This window comes from Lactuca serriola, chromosome 7 (genome assembly GCF_051521515.1).
Source record: "Lactuca serriola cultivar US96UC23 chromosome 7, Lser_US96UC23_V15, whole genome shotgun sequence".
Classification (NCBI taxonomy): domain Eukaryota; kingdom Viridiplantae; phylum Streptophyta; class Magnoliopsida; order Asterales; family Asteraceae; genus Lactuca; species Lactuca serriola.
Window position 1 is genome coordinate 198148279 of NC_136414.1, and position 20331 is coordinate 198168609.

The following is a 20331-nucleotide window of genomic DNA, read 5'->3' on the forward strand; positions in this document are numbered from 1 at the left end:
AACTTAGTTTCCCTCTGTTTTCATGCTTATTGTCCTATGTAGCTTCATGGAAGTCCTTCTTGAGCCTTCCCCCAAGCTTGTTTGTGCATTGTGGGTTGTAATAAGTTGTTAGCCTCCAGATCTAGGCATGATTGAGCTCCAGGAGCTTGGATCTACTGCCTTTATGGAGCCATATTGCATGAAAGCCCTAGATCTACTCTTTTGGTGCATTTTGAGCCCTAAAACCCTCATGGGAGTTTATTTACACGTAAAGTTGGAAACTTTATGTGTTAATCAGGCCCTAGAAACCCAGATCTATGATTAACATGAGTTGGATTCAAGTAGAATCGCGTGTATAGTATTTGCATGTGGCCGACTCGGCGAGTCGAGTCGCGAGTCCCCGAGTTTTCCTCTTTCGTGTTTGCGGGGTGGAGTAGTGAGTCATGGGTGTGACTCAGTGGGTCAGAAGCCAGACTCACTCATGAAGTAACTCGGCGAGTCAATGCCATGACTCGGCGAGTTCAAGGCAATCTTCTTGCCTCAAGAACAACTCGGCGGGTTGTTCATACAACTCGGCGAGTCACAGCATAGAGTGTTCTTCGAATGAAGATGAACTCGGCGAGTTGTTCATACAACTCGGCGAGTGGGATGAAGGACTATTGGCCTTGGGTTTAGAAGGAGAACTCGTCGAGTCAATGCCTAACTCGACGAGTAGAGACGGATTTATGGTCAGACTAAGGGACAGGGACTCGGCGAGTTGGCAAGCCAACTCGGCGAGTCAGGTCAACTGGTAGTTGACTTTGACTTTGACTCTTGACTTTGACTTTGACGAGGAATAGGAAGTAAAGCAAAGATCCACAGATTCTGAGTCTATGACGTCTTAGATACATATAATTTTTAATGTATCCACTAAGCAACTATTGACTTACTAATAATCTATTTAGTTCTCAGATAAGTAATTATAGTAGCACCAAATACCCCTATGGTATTTCATTGTGGTAGTGTTGGTAAGTTTTTAGACTTGTTGCCACATCACAACCATTCTTGGGCATATGCTAATCACTCCCCGGACCAGCATAGTTGATCAGGATATGCCACTCCCAGGACTGACCATACATCCCCAAGCTTACTTGTGATATTCAACAATCGTAATACTTTTGTTCTTGTTGTTGTGACACTGATTTTAGTATGAATGCAGGCACGTATACTTTATTAAATATTTTATTATTTAAAAGTATTAACTCTTGGTTAGAGTGTTTTAATCCCATTGTATTTATAGTATGAATGCCACTCCCAGGACTAACCTACCTACCCACTCCTACCCCCCCCCCCCCCACACACACCCAAAAACACATACCTCCCCCAACCCCCCCCCCCACACACACACACATAACGACAAACATACACCCACAAACACACATGCACACACCCACGCCCATAAACACACACACAACACCACTACCACAATCACCGACCTACCATCATCATCACCATCACCACCACCACTACCCCATCACCAGCATCACCACTGTCGCCATCATCGACACCACCACTGCCCCCCCCCCCGGTCGCTGCCCCCATCTCCACCCTACCATCGCTACCGTTTTCTAAAAATAAAAACCGATACAAATATACATATCTGTCACACCCCAAAACCGAGAACGGCGGAATACGTTCTGAGGTGGAGGACATCATGTCAAGTATCACAACAATGTAAAGTAGTAAACAAGCAACAACATCATCCATTGCATTAATAGTATAATTTTTATTACAAGTGTGTTCTTTCATAGCATAAACAACATAATGAGTACTTAAAATAAAAGACGAGTCTTGACTGCTCCGTCTTCTCTAAACCTTGCATCAGTACCTGTCTATTTGTGACCTGAGAATACAAGTTATTTTGAAAGCGAGTATCAGCAATAAAGCTGGTGAATTCATAAGTATTTTAGTGTCATTTCTTGTGAAAAGTTGTTATGAAAGATTCGTAAAGTTTGAGAAAATCGCTTTGTATAAGTGTGGAAAACCCTAGAAAATCCCATATGTCCTATTAGTGTAAAAAGTAGTTTTCTACCAAGACTCGAGTGTTTTGAAAACATGAACCTCTACTTAAGTGGAAGTTTACATTGTACAACTATTATTATTCAAATCTAATCTACCTCATCGATTATGTGAAAATGACACACAGTAAAGGTAATAAAGAAAAATAATATAATAACAGATAGAGTATCCTTTTTACATCAGGATATTCACGGCGTGGAAACTCGCCGAACAGTACACCTGTAACTATGTGAATGTGACACACAATAAGGGTAATGGTATCCTTGGGTACTAGGATATTCACGGCGTGGAAACTCGCCGAACAGTACAACCGTAGCCATCTGCTGATGTGCCTTTTCCCTACTGTAGTTAACAACTTTAGGGCGGAATGGTAAGTCCCATAGTGTATATAATAGTGACCACCCATACAATATATAATAGTATCTAAGCATATAGAATCTATGTAATCGTATCTATGTACAAGTATCCATGTAATAGTATCTCTACATACAACATAATAGTATTTCTATATACAACATATAGGTAATCGTATCTAGGTAAAGGTATCCATGTAATAGTATCTCTACATACAACATAATATTATTTCTATATACAACATATAGGTAATCGTATCTAGGTAAAGGTATCCATGTAATAATATCTCTACAAGCAACATGTATTCGTATAGACTGATGAATGAACTGACTCTAGTGTTATCCCTTGTACTAGGAATGGCAAGTAGTATCTCCTAACTATACCTATTATAGTTACTAGTAATGTACGAGTATAATCGGAAGTACCCAAAGGTACTGAACTGACTGAGGGGACTTCTATGACTATATATGTATACATGATATATAACTAATAGTTAAACGACCTTCGGACAGATAACCGAAACCTTAAACCACATCCCAACGAGGAAAAGGAATTTCAGCGGGTTAGCCTTCCTAAGTCCTTTAAACATTACTTATATAACTATACATATACAGTCATGCATATAACAATATAAAAGTATAAAAGAAGTTTTTGTAAAACCTTTGAAAAGTTTAAGAACTAAGAAAAATGACTTGATGTCAGTTTATAAATGATTTGAAAACGGTTTGATAAGATAGTTTAAGTGAAGAAAACCTTTGTTTGAAACACTGCTGTAACCGGTTCTGAAGGAAAACATACAGCACGAAAGACAGTTTGAGAAAAAGATCTAAACAAGTAAAAACGTTTTGGAAAACCATGTGAAGTAATATATTTGGTAAAACAGATGAAAGTGTAATAAATCCTTTTGCATGCGGGTTATTAATCACATATGATTGATATGATAACTAGCATGATTCAACTTGTATCCCCTCCATAAAAGCATTTAAAAACATTTAAAAGGTTGATTAAGGGGTATGAACTCACCTGTAGCGAGTGGATTGGATGGAAATGTCGGGTAGGACGCTAGGTGTCAAGTGAGGACTTGAACACACACACACGGATCCTATGAAACATGTAGTGACACATAATGGTGTCTAATTAGTCATTTAATCACCAATTAAGTAAGTAAAGACCCTCTAATGCATGAAAACACCTTGATTCAAGTGCTAGAAGTGCTAATGGTTGTATCTAAGGAGTATATGGTCTCACTATGGAGTTTACACGTCAAATGGTCACCCCTAAGGGTGTTTACGGTTGGAGGACCATTTCCCCCATGATTTTACGGCCATAAACTCATGGGAATGGTGTGTTTGTGTGTTTTAAGGTCTCATGTTTCACAAAGAAGTGTCCTAGGGTTGATTCAAGGGCTTAGGAAGTGGTTAGGGCTCGAAATGGCATACTTTTTGGTGTTTACGGTTTATGGTCCAACCTTGAGTAGTTTACGGTCGTAAATACTAGGGTTTACGGTCGTAAACCCAAGTATGCTTCACCCTTTTCGTGTTTTGTGGCTCCTAGTTCGTTCATGCAAGATCCTAGTCCATAAGTCATGCTAGAAAGGGAGTTTGGGGCATCAAAACACCCTTTAGGGGTGTTTACGGTTTTGGGAGATCCCCAAACCGTAAACACTTGTTCTTGGATGATTTTGGTGTTTAATCCATGGTTTTCTAAGCACACTAAGTAAACAACTAGATAGGAAGAGTATACTTACTTCTAGGAAGCTTATAGGAGTGTTTAGGACCCAAGAACACTAGTGTGTATTCTTGGTGTTTTGAAGAATGCTTGAAGATCTATGTAAAAATCGAGAATTCATGGATGAAAAGATGTATAAACACTAGATTAAGTGTTGTGGGAAAGAATCTAGGCAAGAAAACTTACGTTTTTGGCGGATTTGGAAGAATGGACTTATGATACTTGAGAGAAAAAGTCTTGTGTTCTTGAGGTGGAAAATGGAAAGTGAGCAAAAAGGGTGTAAACTCATGCTATATGTATGAGTCCCTTGGAAAGGGGTGTTTACGGCCCAAACACCAATTGTTTGGCCGTAAACTCCTAGATAATGTGTTGGTCGCTCGGTTTGTTACACCTTACTAATAATGACACTTTATTTTATTAAATCGTTTGACGAAAAATAAAATAAATTACCAAACGGGCTTAAATCCGGCCAAAAATGTACGAAAATGTTTTTGACTATTATTTGAAGTGTTATGACTGAAAGAATTATACAATTGAAAATTTCGGGTTGTCACAATATCTAAACGCGTTTTCTAATTTTCTAAAACTGAAAATGAAAAATAAATATGTTTTAATTAAATGCATTTTCTAAATTTTCTAATGAAAAATGAAAACGAAAAACAAAAACTGGAAAGGAAAAACGAAAAACAGAAAATAAAAATTATTTTTCCATAATTAAACACAACCTTATAACCTTATATTGTCGGTCACATAGATGTGGACATTAACGACGGCAATTGGTTGTTGACCAAATTATATTATTGGGTAATATGGTCTTCTTTTATCATTATGGTAAAATCTAGATATGCTTATAATATAGAAAGGGCACTAGTTGCATGGTTGGATCCATCCATGTTGATTATATGATAGGCGCCTTCTCAACACCTTTTAAATAGTCATTACAAATTCACAATTTGCCAAAGTTTCATTTAAACCCCTCCAATTTGTGTAAAACCTTTAGCCAGTAGCCGTGAATGATTCAAAGTTATAGCATGTTCCGCTTCTATAATTGTGTTGATTGGGTAACATCTATTATATTGTTTAGGCAAGATGTAGGTGGTAAGTTCGAAATGTGAGGTTATTTTCCTAAATCACAAAAGTTTAGGTCGTTTTGATCAACAGCCTCATTCCTGGGGGTTAGTTTCGTCAAAATCCTTTTTTCTTTTTAAATTATAAATATCACAAAAATCAACTTAGAACACCCAATAGTGTTTTGAGAATAATAATTATAAAAACGGTCGAGAGTTTGAAATAATGGAGATGTGACCTCTGGGAAGAAAAGTCTGTTCACACAGCAAACACGGATACATGTTCAGTGTACATACTATTGCACACATCGCCGCCGTGTAACAGAGCTCTGAGCATTATGGCATCTCGGCTGTGGTTGTGCTTGACGATCATCGCCACCGTAGCTCGAGCTCAAACCACCACCGATCCAGCTGAAGGTACTCTCTCTCCAATTATTTATGATCTCCGATTCTCCACAGATGCCATACGTTTCTGCTATGTGTGCCTGTGTGTATGAGAGAGAGAGAGAGAGAGAGAGAGAGAGAGAGAGAGAGATTAGTTCCCATTTCCCAAGAGTTCAATTAAAACGGTCTGTTTGGAAAATCAAGTTGTTTAATGGTTCTAATCTTTGAATTAGTGGCTAAAAGAATATAAGATTGCTTAACAGTTCATAAACAATTTCGATGCTTTTGATTCATTCAAGATCGTTTAGAGTTTGCATAAAATGCTATGAATGATGAATGGTTTACATTTATTGGGTGTGTTAAAACGAAGTGAGGTATCATAAGTAAATTTTAGTTTTTGATAAATTTCTATTTTATATGTAAAAAAGAATAACTTGTTTAAAACTCTTTATTAGTACTTCAAGTAACTAATCCAAAACACCCCTACAAAGATTACCAAACAACCCTTATTAGTTTACATGTTCGCCTGTATTGGAAGATGTTATTACGCACATCCACCTAACAACGAAGCTTTTGCCAAATCATCCAAAAAAAAGTTTAATTAAAGTTCGCAGTCGCCATTTTCAACTTGAAAAAGATCTAAACAAACATTGTTTAGTTTCTTAGGCGGTGCGAGATTTAAGAGTTTTTAACATTAAAAAAACTTGAACAACAGAAATAATAATAATAATAATAATAATAATAATAATAATAATAATAATAATAGTTAGGGAGTACGGGTTTAAAACCTTTTATATTAAACTAGTTTAAAACCATGAAACCATAATTATAAAATTAATTAAATTTTTATAATAAAAATTTATAATTATTAATCAATTATTTTAAATAATTCATTTTAAATCAATTATTAATTAAGAGATATATATCAAAATTTTAAAGTTATTATAACTTCAAATTTAACATATAATTGGAAAATATAAATTTGAATTTTAAATAAATTGTCTAATATATCTACATGACACATGTCATAATTTTAATAAGAACTTATATTAAAGTGACATTTGATAAAATAAGATTATAACTATTTATTTATTTGAATTAGAATAGGAATGAGGATAATTAACAATTATAATAAGTTGATTGAAACTTATTTATTTTCCACATTTAAGTTTTTTTTTAAGATGGATAACGCATGCATCTACAAATTTTACTTCTAAATCTATATTTTTTAAAATTTACTTCTAAATTGTATCTTTTATCTTCTACAGAACTTAAACAAGGAACATCTTTCTATTTTAATACACCTAATACCGGCCATATACCATTTGGTCCCTAAATATAAATAATTTTAACCTTTATTACCTATTTTCAAAACTCTTTAGAAATAAATTCATAACCCTAATTGAGGGTCTTTTTAATAACTAACTAAAAGTAAAGGGTTGGATTTGACAATTTGTGAAGTAAATATCCACCGACCACCGTCCACCGACATTTATTTTCCCGCTCGAATGGGCAAACGCCGGTAGCAGCACGGCGGTTTATTGGAACGACAGTCGTAGATTTTGGCATACGAATGATGTGAAACTCTGTACGAAAATTTGAATTGTGGCCATTCAGTTAAGTAACATAGTTTTGAAGACGAAGATCTCGACCTCGCTGGTGAATTAAGTTTTTGGTTTTGTTAATTTGAGGATTAGGGTTACTAATACCATGATTACGATTTGATGTTGAATGTAACTGAAGAAAATTGGTGTTACAGCGCGAGTTATACATGCAATGTTCAGCCAATGGGGGATACCAGAAAGTGCAGCAACAGCGAGGGGATGGAACCTAAGCGGAGACCCATGCACCGGCGCCGCCGTCGACTCTACCAACTTCAATGACGGCAATTACAATCCCGGTATCAAATGCAACTGTAATTTCCCCAATTCTACTTGCCACATCACTGCACTGTGAGTGTTTCTCTCTGTTCTTTCCCCTTAAAATGTCTCCGAATAAACTTTAGGAACATCATCTTTTTAACAATCATTATTTCAATTCCCCTTAAATCATCAGGAAAGTTTATGCATTGGATGCTAGGGGCACAATCCCTGAAGGACTCTGGACTTTGTTTAACCTTACTATTCTGTATGTATTCAGCTGTTTCTTCACTCTGTTAACTACTATTGGAAGTTATATCCTAAAAGTATCTATCCATGTTAAGAATATATATGCTTGTATAAAACTAAATAATCAGATTGTTTGCTACAGAAATTTGGCCCAGAACTATTTGACAGGTCCCTTGTCACCTTCCATTGGCAATTTAACTCAAATGCAGTACATGTAAGGCATCTCTTTTTGATAATTTAAACCCTCTATGTCTTTGAAGTTACATCTGAGATTTCAGATTTAGAAGTTATATAATGATGAATTTTGAATCCTTTTTATAGAACTATCAGCATCAATGCATTATCAGGGCAGGTTCCACGAGAGATAGGACAGCTTACGGATCTTAGATTACTGTATATACTTTCTTCCTACTTTGTTTACCTTTCTGCAAATCTGCAATCAATCATCAACTTCTTTTTAATTATTTGTTGTATTATCTTTACCTTTTTATGTTGCAGCTCATTTAGCGGAAACAATTTCAATGGTTCCCTGCCACCTGAAATTGGAAATTTGAGAGAATTACAACAAATGTAAGAACTAAGAACACCCATCTTGAACTCCTCTTTCATTACTATTGTCTCACTGTTGCTTTCTGTTGTGCATATCAGTAAACAATATCATTGGTTACATCATCTAATATCATCTTCATGTATGTTCATTTTTTGTCAGTTACATTGATAGTTCTGGAGTTACTGGTGAAATACCTCCTTCATTTGCTAATTTACGGAACTTGCAGACAGTGTAAGAGAGTTTATATTTAATGATATTTCATGGAACTTCATCCATCACATGGTCCTTTGGCAATGCTTAATTAGAAGTTCCATTCTATTCCTCAACAAAGCTTAGAAGTTCTATGAATAAATCCACGATACTGTTTATCTTCCAAAAATAATATTCATTGCAACAAAATCCAAAATTTAGGATGTTACACAATTTTCTTTGAAAAGGAGCACCATATGTTTATTCTTATCAGCCTTCAATAATTTGTATCATTTATTGTGGAAAACAACTCTTGGTTTCTCAGATGGGCTTCTGATAATGGATTCACAGGCAGAATACCAGAGTTTATAGGGAATTGGTCACAGTTACAGGCATTGTAAGCAAACATCTAGATTATTTACATGTTTTTCACTTGGAAAATTTTCAGTATAAGTTATTGTTGATGTTTCTATAGGAGGTTTGAGGGAAACTCTTTTGAAGGTTCAATACCATCTTCATTTTCTAGACTGGCCTCTTTGCAGGAGTTGTAAGCCTTTGTTTTCATAAGCATTCATTATTATATTTTGCAAGTTTCTATTTTTGATCTTTTAATTTGCTTTCTATAATGTTACAGGAGGATAAGTGGTTTATCTAATGGAAATCTTGATTTTATTCAGAATTTGAAGTCCTTGAGTGTTCTGTAAGCAAGTATATTGATCTTTTTTTTTTAAAAGTCTACCCATGCTTCCTTTATTATCCTGGAGCTTAATATATAACAAGATGTTACCTCTTGCAGAATGTTGAGAAATAACAGACTTTCTGGCTCTATTCCAAATGACATAGGAGAACATGTAAACTTGACACTACTGTGAGTATTGAGTAATGGGAATATATGGATTTACTTTCATAATATGAATATAAACTAATAAAGAAAAGCTCTCCAATTGGGTGTCTTCTTTTCAGGGATTTGAGTTTCAACAATTTGAGTGGGGAGATTCCAAGAGGATTGTTCAACTTGAGTCAAATGTCTTTCTTGTAATACACATATTCTCCTTCTTTGATAAATAGTATTTGGTCAATAGGTCTCGATATTGACTAGATTTATATGTCATCATTCTCAGATTTCTTGGAAACAACAGTTTAACCGGTACTCTTCCCAATGCAAAGAGCACAACTCTCCGCAATATGTAAGTGGATTTTGTATTTGCAAAATTGGTTATAGGTTAGTTAATCAAAAAGAAAATGATTTTTTTTCTTCTAATTTCCTTACAATTGTCTTCTTGGCTCTTGTAGTGATTTGTCATACAATGAACTATCTGGGACACTTCCTTCTTGGGCCATTGACCCAACATTGCAACTGTACGTGCTTCGTTTTTATATATCTTTGTGCCTTGTCTATTTTCTATTAAAAAGTGGCAAACATGCATTGCTTTTTAGCATAAATTTTAAAACTAATTTTACATTTCTCATTGTTAGATATATACCTTTCTGATTAAATTGTAATTATCTAGTTGTATTAGATTAGGATTCCACTTTCCATAGATAGGTCTCATCTTGTGTATAAAATGAGAGTTTTGAGATTGTAAATATCATCAAGGAACTTAATTAACTCTTACATGGTATCACGCCTATAAGATCACCCCTAGCCACAGATCCCTATTTCCATCTTTGGCGATCAACTCTCCCCTATTCTCTCTCTCTCTCTCTCTCTCTCTCTCTCTCTCTCTCTCTCTTTTCTTTTTCTTTTTTTTTGCGATCAGTTTGTTAATGATACCAAATTTCACCCCACCATCATTGTTTTCAAATATCAAGAATCTGGTACCTATCACTTTGGAGATTGGAAAAGAGTCGATATACTTCTTGGTCAAAACTATTCAAGATTCAATGTTGTGGCTATCAAGTTATCGACCGTATCATTCCATGCGCTACCCTCCCAAATGTTGTTACCAAAGAAACATGGACTCGTCTGGACTCTTGATGCTTTTGTTCTTCAATGGATTTAGTGTTGGGAAATATGTATCCAAATGAAAGAACAAACAATCAACAATATCGATTAATGAGAAGTCATCAACCGAAATACCCAAAACCCTTGGTCCCTAAAAGGAGGGTCAACTCACAACCAAAATGGAACAAATAGGATGTGGAATAACAAAGATAACAATGTATAACACAATCTAAACAAACAATATAACAATAATCAAACAAAATGAGATTTAACGTGGTTCCATGACCGAAGAGATTGTGTACATCCACAAGGGAGAGATGGCATCTTGTACATGCAAAATCTACGTTTTGTGCTCCCACGGATCTTGCACAAACATAGACATAGACATAGACATAGACATAGACATAGACATAGGAGCCTTATCACTTGAAAGGAACTCAAGGTAAGCTTCATGACTTTCAATTTGAGCAACTTAAATAAGCACATAATCGTCGATAATAGACATAGGTAACCTTCTAAATTACGGATATGAACATTTGTCCATCCTCCTCATCCTCCTTTTCGATTAAACATCTTATTTTCTCCTCGTCTTGCTAAAAACTTAATATTTGTTTGTCGTCTAGCCTTTGATAATAATATCTCTCTTGACTTTGACTCGTTTGGTTTTCTTGTGAAGGATTACCCGACGGGGATGCCTTTAGTGCGATGCAATATTACCAAGGACCTTTACACGCTTTTCTCTCCTACTCTCCAACAAATTCAAATTCCTCAGGCCTTGCAAGCGTTAAACAACCTCTAGTATTTGTTAGTTGTGTATTTATGTGTCTTTGGGAAAGAAGTAAAGTTACCTTTTTAGGATTCAATGTCGTTTATTTCATCTCCTCTCGATATTATTCATGGCGACTTGGAGACATCACTGGTTTTGAGTTCCGGGGACATCTCTACTATATTTTATATTTTGACGACTACTGATATTCTATGGACTTTTCCCCTAGGCTATAAATCTAACGTTTTTTTCGACTTTCATAGGATTCGATTATTTTACTCGAATACTTTACAAAACAAATTAAAACATTACAATATGACAATGGTATGGAATATAATAATCATTAGTTTCACAATTATTTTTCACAAAATGGAATGGTCTTTCGTGTTTCTTGCGGACATATTTTTCCCCCAAATGGCAAAGCCAAACAGAAAATCCATGCCATAAACATCATTAGAATTCTTCTTTCTCATTCTCATGAACTCGTCAAACGTTTGGCACCATGCCCTTCAAATGGCAACATACCTCTTCAACATCCTTCTTAGCAAACTATGAACATTTATCTCCATTACCCAACTATTCTATCATAGACTTACCTTTTATCACCACCTTCGGGTATTTAGATGCCTATGTTACCATCTCATACCCTCCACCACTGCCAATAAACTTCAATCCCGCTTTTCACCTTGCATTTTTTCTTGGCTGCCTCAATAATTATAGCAACTTTAAATGCTATAACCATGTCACTAAGAAAATCATTCTTTCTCATCATATAATTTTTTATGAACAAAATTCCCTTTTGCCAACATAACATATCCAAACCCACCTAATTACACCAACCTTCATAACAACATTAGTACCACTAAGCTATATTTTAGGAGTATCCGTAAACCAAACTAAAAATAGACTCTTTTTCCAATAAACACAATATGCCAAGGACATCATTGAAGGGTAGTATGACTTCATGTTGTTTCCGATTCTTGTTAGCTCTGTGACCTACTTCTTGAGTTACATTGCCCTCTCATAAAAGCCACTATAGTATACTGTGATAATGTTAGTGTCATTTTTATTTCGGAGAACTCGATCGGTTCAACATCAATGGACTAAGCATATTGGATGGATATGCATGTTGTACAAGGTTGCTTATGGAAGGGTCCACGTTTTACATGTACCTTCTTGTTATTAATTTTCCGATATGTTCACCAAAGATCTATCCGGGGTTCTCTTTGATGATTTCAGGGACTGTAGCATCCATCCACATCCAGCTTCTACTGTAGGGGGAATATAAGATATACCTATCTGATTATATTGTTATTATTTGGTTGTATTATATTAGGGTTTCACTTTACATGGATATAGGTCTCATCTTTTCTATGTATTGATAGGATTCTAAACATCAAGGAAATTAATCAACTCTTACAATAATTTGTGTACGTGCAGTAACATAGTTTCGAACAACTTCACTTTGAACAATTCGGGATTAAATTGTCTCCAAAGGGGTTTCCCTTGTGGTCGGGGATCGCCAGTATGTAAGCCAAAAATACGAAGTTTTTCTTGTTATTAATAATTGTTCGAGTAAATTACATTTTTGGTCCCAAAAAGTTGTCTCTTGCAATTTTGGTCCTCATGTGAGATTCTTGTAACGTTTGTTGGTCTCTGTTCCAAAAAGTAAGCTAAACTCATGGCTTCTTGGGACCAAAAATGTAATTTACTTTAATGTTTTTGATTTGTATGATTTATGGATTACTTGATTTACAGATAGTGACTTTGGAATCAATTGTGGTGGCCCACGGATTACATCCTCAAGTCGATTAGTCCACGAGCAAGAAAACGAATCTCTTGGACCAGCAACATACTATTTGACCCCGGAAAGGAGGTGGGGTGTCAGCAATGTGGGAAGAAGGGACAACCCTGTGAATATCGTGTCCTCCCAACGCCAATTCACAAACACATTAGATTCACAACTCTACCAAACAGCAAGACTCTCTGCTGGATCTTTAAGATATTACGGTTTAGGGCTTGAGAATGGTAACTACACTGTAAATCTCCGGTTTGCAGAAATTGAGATTGAAGATGGTCTCACTTGGAGAAGCCTTGGAAGGCGTGTATTTGACATTTATGTCCAGGTCTGCACTCTGTTAAATAGCATTCTTAGGGGTTGTTTCTTTTTTACTTAATCTGGATAGAATGACTTAATGGATTAAGCCAAAAAAAATATGGCTTAATTCATCAAAACTCTTTCCCTATTTGTCTTCTTTTTAGTTTTTACTCCCACTTTAAAATGGATGAATTATATTGATAAAATTAATGAGTAATGTGGAATTTGTTTTTTTTTTTTTTTGGAAATGGTCATATAAGTCCCATTCAAAATATGCAACACTTTATCCAGACTTAAAATCATTACCCGTTAAGCTGCTTCTTCATACAGGACCTTGTGAGTAAAAAAAGAAAAGAAATAGTCCCTTAATTGAAAGAGGGAATTATAGAAATAGTCCCTATGGTTTTGTGGAAGTAGCTGATTCAGGCAAATTTCGATTTTTGTTGCATGGCTAGTCCTTGTGGCTACACTTTGTTGCAACCTTGGTCCCTGGGTTCTTAAACATTGTCTTTTATATTCAGGGAAACATGATGATTCAAGATTTTGATATCAAAAGGGAAGCAGGGGGAGCTTCAAATAGACCTGTTACAAGGGAAGTGATAGTTGAGGTTTCAAATAACTATCTTGAAGTACATTTGTTTTGGGCTGGAAAAGGGACTTGTTGTATACCTACTCAAGGAACTTTTGGACCTCTTATATCAGCAATCAGTGCTACCCCAAGTACAATTCTTTCTTGAAATTTATTGTTAAAATTTTCTCTTGATTCTTGACAAAATGACAAGAACGCCCTTCACTTATTATTATTATTTTTTTTACAGATTTCGTCCCTACTGTGAGCAACAATCCACCTTCCAACAAGAAGAAGAATAATACCGGTTTGATTGTGGCGGGGATTTTGGTTCCGATTGTAGTTGTGAGCTTTATGGTGTTATTAGCCCTGTATCTTCTTCGTCAGCGAAGGAAAAAGAAGAATAATGATGACAATTATGATGAAGGTGATTTTCTTGAATCTTTCTTTATGAGTTAAGATAGAGGAAAAGTGTTTTACATTGTAACAATTTGAAATCTTTTTGACTTTTGATAATTTACAGAGTTTCTGGGAATTGAGGCGAGACCATATACCTTCAGCTATGAAGAACTGAGAGATGCAACAAATGATTTTAGCCCTGCAAATAAACTTGGTGAGGGTGGTTTTGGACCCGTTTACAAGGTACTATTTTGTACATCAAGAATCCATTTTTGCTTCTTGAATTCGAAATAAACCATGATTAGTTGGATGGAATGGAATGAGTCATTGCATTCCATGCTCATGTTTGATTAGAGTAATGGAATGATAAAAGATTGAATTTCCGTATGATTTTTGGTATTGTGTAAGTACATCGTATATTTTTAACTCTACCCTATAGCTCATCTTACGGGATAATCACTAGAATGACCATGTTTATTTCACAAACAAGTTTATTTCATTCCATTCCTTCCCTTATCTCACAATACCAAACACTCCCTCAAAATCTCTTTGATGAAAAACAGGGAACACTTGCTGATGGGAGAGTAATAGTTGTTAAACAACTCTCCATAGCCTCCCAACACGGTAGGAGTCAATTTGTGGCAGAGATTGCTACAATATCCGCAGTCCAACACCGTAACCTTGTAAAATTATATGGATGCTGCATCGATGGAGAAAAACGTCTTCTTGTCTATGAGTATCTTGAAAACAAGAGTCTTGATCAAGCATTATTCGGTATAAAAACTTACATATTTTTAGACATCAAATATGAAGTACTAAAAAAGTATAATGCTATAATGTTACATTTGGGGTTTATGATGTAGGAAGCAACAAATTGTCACTTACATGGTCCACCCGTTTTGACATATTAATGGGGTTAGCACGGGGTCTCGCGTATCTCCATGAGGAATCTCGCATACGGATTATACACAGAGATGTGAAATCCAGCAATGTTTTGCTTGATTCTGATATGAACCCTAAGATATCAGATTTTGGTTTGGCCAAACTTTATGATGACAAGAAAACGCACATGAGTACTCGTGTTGCAGGCACAATGTAAGATTAATTGATCGACTTTATTTGATTTAGAGTAAATTACATTTTTGATCCCTAGTATATATAGCTGATTTTTTTTTTTTTTTAATTTTGGTCCTTATTTGAGGTTTTTGTAACACTATTGATCTCTTTATCAAGGAGTTGGCAAAGGTGCCCCTCCCCCAAGGGGTTGAGGGTTCAAGTCTCGCTAGAGACATTGATGTGGTTTAGGATCTAAAATAAATGACTATTTTTTTAGACTAAAATTGAAAATATCAACTATACTTAGGGATCAAAATGTAATTTGTTTACTCTTTAGAAAGTTATAAGTTGACAAAGTCTTATTGATTCACTATCATATGTAGCGGGTATCTGGCACCAGAGTATGCAATGCTTGGACACCTCACGGAAAAGGCTGATGTGTTTGGATTTGGAGTTGTGGCTTTAGAGATTGTGAGTGGAAGGCCCAATTCTGATTCATTTTCTGAAGATGAGAAAATACATCTCCTTGAATGGGTATGTTTTCATCTGGAATCTGCTCAAATGAATTTATATACACAATCTACTCCTAATAAACCAAAAGTAAAGATTCATATAATAAACCAAAGGGAAATTTTCATAAAAGGTAACCATTTTTGGTCATTTTTCTCTTTAAAGTAACCAACATCTTTTGCCACAACTTATGTTTTTTTAGTAAGAGTGCTTATTAACTTATCTGGTGTCCAAACGGAGTTTTAAAAATAGTGTTTGGATTAGCTTATTCAGTACCAAAACGAAATAGTTGAAAAGCAATTTGTTAGTATTTGGCAAATTCTGCTTATATGTGTGAAAAGACCAAAAAGAGCATCTTACATATTATTGACATTGTAAAAAGAAAAAGAGGGGGGGAAATAGAGTAATTAGGTTTCCACATGTGATAAGAGATTTAAATAAGAAGGAAGTGACTTATTAGAAACTCTTTATTAAGTCAATAAGTGCTTCTAAAACTCTCCTATCCCAAACACGTAAAATAGTTTATTAGAGGTGTCAAACTGCAATAAGTCAATAAGCACTTTAGCATCCAATTTATCAACAAGTCATTAGTACCCAAAATGACATAAATTAAAGTTGGCTACCTTCTTTTTTTTTTTTTTTTTTTTTGAGGTCAGACAAGTGGCCAAAGTTGGTTGCCCATTTATGCATTTTTTTTTTTCTAAATTAAAACCTAAACATGTTAATACTGTTTTGGTCCTTAGCCAGAAAATATTCATTAAGAATTGTGCATTTAGATGACAGATTACAGATGCCAGAGAGAGAAGGGAGGAAAAGATACAATTTGATTATTGATTGCCTCACTCTAAACCTGAAAACAGAAGGAATGTAAATACTAAATAATGTAGGGCCGATTTACAGCCAAAAAAGCCCCAATATATATGACACTTCTGCCCTCAAATTAAGATAAAATAGAATAGACTTTAATAACATAAATCGAAATCTTCCATTTACAATATGTATTGGTTCAAGACTTATATAGGTAAGAAACTATGCTCCATAAACAAAATTGGACATTGTCGTATTAATTGTACACAATAGATCCTTAATTTAAATATTTTTGTATAAAAACACCATAATTACTGGCTAATGTCTGTTAAACAGGTAATAATGGTGTTTTTACGTAGTAATATTTAGTTCAGGAATCTATGGTATACAATTACGTAGTAATATCTTGACTAAAATCCCCTTTACACGGTTTGATAAATTATAAACCTAAATGAAAACCAATTTCTCTTGAAATATAAACTAAGAAAACTATTTGGCTATTCGTTAATCATTTAAATTATATATCAATAAAAACAATGTTCTTTCTCATTGTTTCTATTAAAAGGGGTACGTTGGTCAAAATACATCATGTACAAGAATGCCATAGTTAGCGGTGATGTTTTATACAAACATATTGAGGTTTTGGATTTATTGTGTACAAATTAATAAAACAACGCCCAATCGTTTTCAATGGGGTATAGTTTCTTATCCACATAATGGTAAATTTTATCAAACATGGAGTTGGAAGGATTCTGACAGAATTGAATTCCGTCCATTTGGCAACCAAACTCGCTATGGAATGGAATCTTGAATTCCGATCCCATTATTCTGTCAGAATCTGCGAACCAAACACGGTGTGTCATATAATAAAAGATTTTGACGACCAAAATCACTAAAATTTATTCAATGATTTTGAAACTTCATGATAATCCTTATTTCCATGTGGAACGGATTTTAGTCATGGAACCTACACGAAGGGAACCGTGAACTCGAATTAGTGGATGAGGAATTGTCTGAATTTGACGAAAACGAAGTGAAAAGAGTAATAAAAGTTGCCCTTTTATGCACGCAAACTTCGCCAACATCTCGACCATCAATGTCGCGTGTGATGGCCATGATTTCGGGTGACATTGAAGCAAGTGGTGATATTACACGGCCTGAGTACTTGATGCGGTTAAAATTTGATGATGCTGCAATTTTTAAGAGTTCGGTTCAAAATTCGGTTAGTGATGGTGTGACAGGTACGAGTAACTCGACTGTTTCACCATGCACGCCAAATGATATTTCTCGACCGATGCTTAGTGAGTTTATTGGAGAAGGTAGGTGATGTAATTACCTAAACGCCCTTGATGAGTTGTTCTGGACCTTAATTTGTTTATTTGGAAGACTGTTTAATGAATAGACTTTAATTTGTTTATGTGGAAGATTGTTGAAGAACATGTAAATTGTTATGGTTGTGATGGTGTAAATAAAATTACAGTAGTTTTCTTTTGCGGTTAACTTATGCAATTAGTTCCAAACCTTGAAAGTTTTGGATACACGGTCCTTTTGAGCATCTTTTTTTTTTTTTTGGATTTGGTCCCCACTAAACTTGAAATGTCTATTTTTACCCTTTTAAATATAATTTTTACATTTTTTTTATCGTTTACTTAAATAAATACTATATATCACTAAGGCTGGAGGGAGTGGTGCCATATTTGTCACGGTCCACGTATGTGTCACGTCAGATTTTCAAACCCCTTCAAATTTTTTTCATTTACATGGCACTGGTTGCCGCACTTGCCATGGTATTTTTTTTTTAAATTGAATAATTTAAAAAAATAAACATTTCAAAGATACTATTTTTTTAAAAACTAAAACTTCATTAACTTAAAAAAAATCACACACTTACACTTAAAAACCAAAACACATTTGAAATTAAAATAATACATACTTAAACTTAAAAAACATAACACACTTGAAATTAAACTAATACATACTTAAACTTAAAAAAACATAACACACTAGAAAAAAAAAATTAAAATACGAGTTTAAATTTAAGCAAATTTTGGGGAGTGCCTCGCAAATTTTCAAAGCTCATCAAGTCGGAATCTTTGCTAGTTTCAACACGGTAAGCCTCAAAAGCATTCTCTAGCAAAGTATATTCATTTTCACCATTTTCAGCTTCATGCACCACCCTATGAAACGCACTGTTAAACCACTGAGTTGTAAGTGCGTTTGCGTGCCTCCATTTGGAGTGGATTTCTTTTTTACCTCGAGGGACCGAGGCCTCACGATTGTATTTTCGGTGACGCTCCTCCAAAAGGTTGTCGTATGGAGGTTAATGTGGATTAGGTCATCTGTAACATTAACCCATGAACGAGCCAACAACATCTTTTCTTCAGGGGACCAAAAACGAACCACACGAGCCATTAGCGATAAGGTTTTGAAGAAGATGAAAAATAAGAAAGTTAGGAGAATTTAATTAAGAGATGAAGAATGGGATGAAGAATGAACAAGGATGATGGTATTTGTAGTTGAAGATTGATGGTTTAAAATTTAAAATTTTGAAGAAAAAACGGTTATATTTTGAAATTGAGTGTTCTTTTACAAAAAAGGGTATTTTTTTTGAAAAAATGAATTTAAGTTAATGGGAAAAAAACACTTTCTCTCTCATCGGTAAAACATTACCGAGTTCTCAAGCCAAGCTCGGCATGCCTCGGCCTCCTCGGCCGGTGTTTGTCGAGATTGTCGAAGTCAATGTCGAATCCGCTCCGATTAGCCTAAATGAAAGTAACCCACGACTAAACCCTACTCCCTTTGCCACCCACCTCCTCCTCTACATATATACGTTCGTCGGACATCACCCTATTCCATTCCACCAAACACTCGCCACCACCGCCCTACCCTTCCATGATTGTCTTCTCCATCTCATCAGCCTCAACCATTGTTGGGTTTCCACCCCTTTATATTGCCCCTTCCCTCTACCAGAGACCTTATAAGCTTCCGCTACAACCATTATCGCTTAAGAAACCAATGATAACTATGGAAATCAAGCCATGGACTAGCTTTGGAGTTTTCCTCATCGCCATCTCTAGAAAACCATAAACTTCGCCTTTCGATATCTCGTCCTGACTCTTGTTTGTGTTCCCCAACGAGATTGTTGGTTACCATTATCGATCTTGAGATATTGATTTTGTGCAAATTAAATTCCAAAGCAGATCCACCTAATTATGGTTATTGTGAAATTACTAGTTGGGAAGATTGATGAACAAAGAACCCTAAAAAATCACTAGGTTAGGGATGAGACGAAATTACTTGTTCGGAATTTAGGTTTGGGATTAGTTTTTTTTTTTTTTTTTTTTGCAAGTTTTGGGTTGGCTTTCAACATCTATCTACAAAGCTTTCTAGGTTAATTTTGTTCAACTTTGACATATTATGATTTCATTGGTGGTTTATGTAATATTGTGACATTTATGGGAAATCCAAACCTCATTTTATGTATTAGATTGGGTTCTTTGGAGAAATTGAATTGGTTTCTATTATAGAGGGGTTGGAGAAGAAAATGATGTAAAACAGGGAAACGTTGAAAATTATGGAGCAAGTTGGTGATGGTCAGTTGGGTTCTGCAAAGGGGTTCAAAATTATGGCAAGAGTGTTTGGTGGTGGATTATAATAGTAGAAGGTGGCAAGAAGGAGGCGGTGACTAAGTTTTTGAATGACTCTTAAAACCGAGGAACGGCTGGGTGTGGGTAATTTTCCGGCAGGCAGTGGTTGGGTTGTTTC

The 20331-nt window shown here is 35.3% G+C and overlaps 1 protein-coding gene across 4 annotated transcripts; it reads left to right on the forward strand.

The window, feature by feature from the left end:
- Positions 1-5081: 5081 nt before the first annotated feature.
- LOC145061500 (putative LRR receptor-like serine/threonine-protein kinase At1g56140) lies at positions 5082-18066 on the forward strand. Of its 4 annotated transcripts, none has more exons than XM_079008994.1 (23): positions 5082-5603; positions 7330-7522; positions 7626-7697; positions 7821-7892; positions 8000-8071; positions 8177-8248; positions 8388-8459; positions 8743-8814; positions 8893-8964; positions 9052-9117; positions 9214-9285; positions 9381-9452; positions 9539-9604; positions 9711-9776; positions 12569-12657; positions 12887-13254; positions 13748-13946; positions 14045-14221; positions 14318-14436; positions 14757-14967; positions 15057-15288; positions 15633-15783; positions 16536-17667. In XM_079008994.1, the coding sequence occupies exons 1-23, from the start codon at positions 5525-5527 to the stop codon at positions 16584-16586; spliced, it is 2715 nt and encodes a 904-aa protein (XP_078865120.1). In that variant the 5' UTR covers positions 5082-5524; the 3' UTR covers positions 16587-17667. The 4 variants fall into 4 exon arrangements, with proteins under 4 accessions (XP_078865120.1, XP_078865121.1, XP_078865118.1 ...); XM_079008995.1 differs by having other exon boundaries at positions 16543-17667; XM_079008992.1 differs by having other exon boundaries at positions 5085-5603; positions 17525-18066.
- The last annotated feature ends 2265 nt before the right edge of the window (positions 18067-20331 follow it).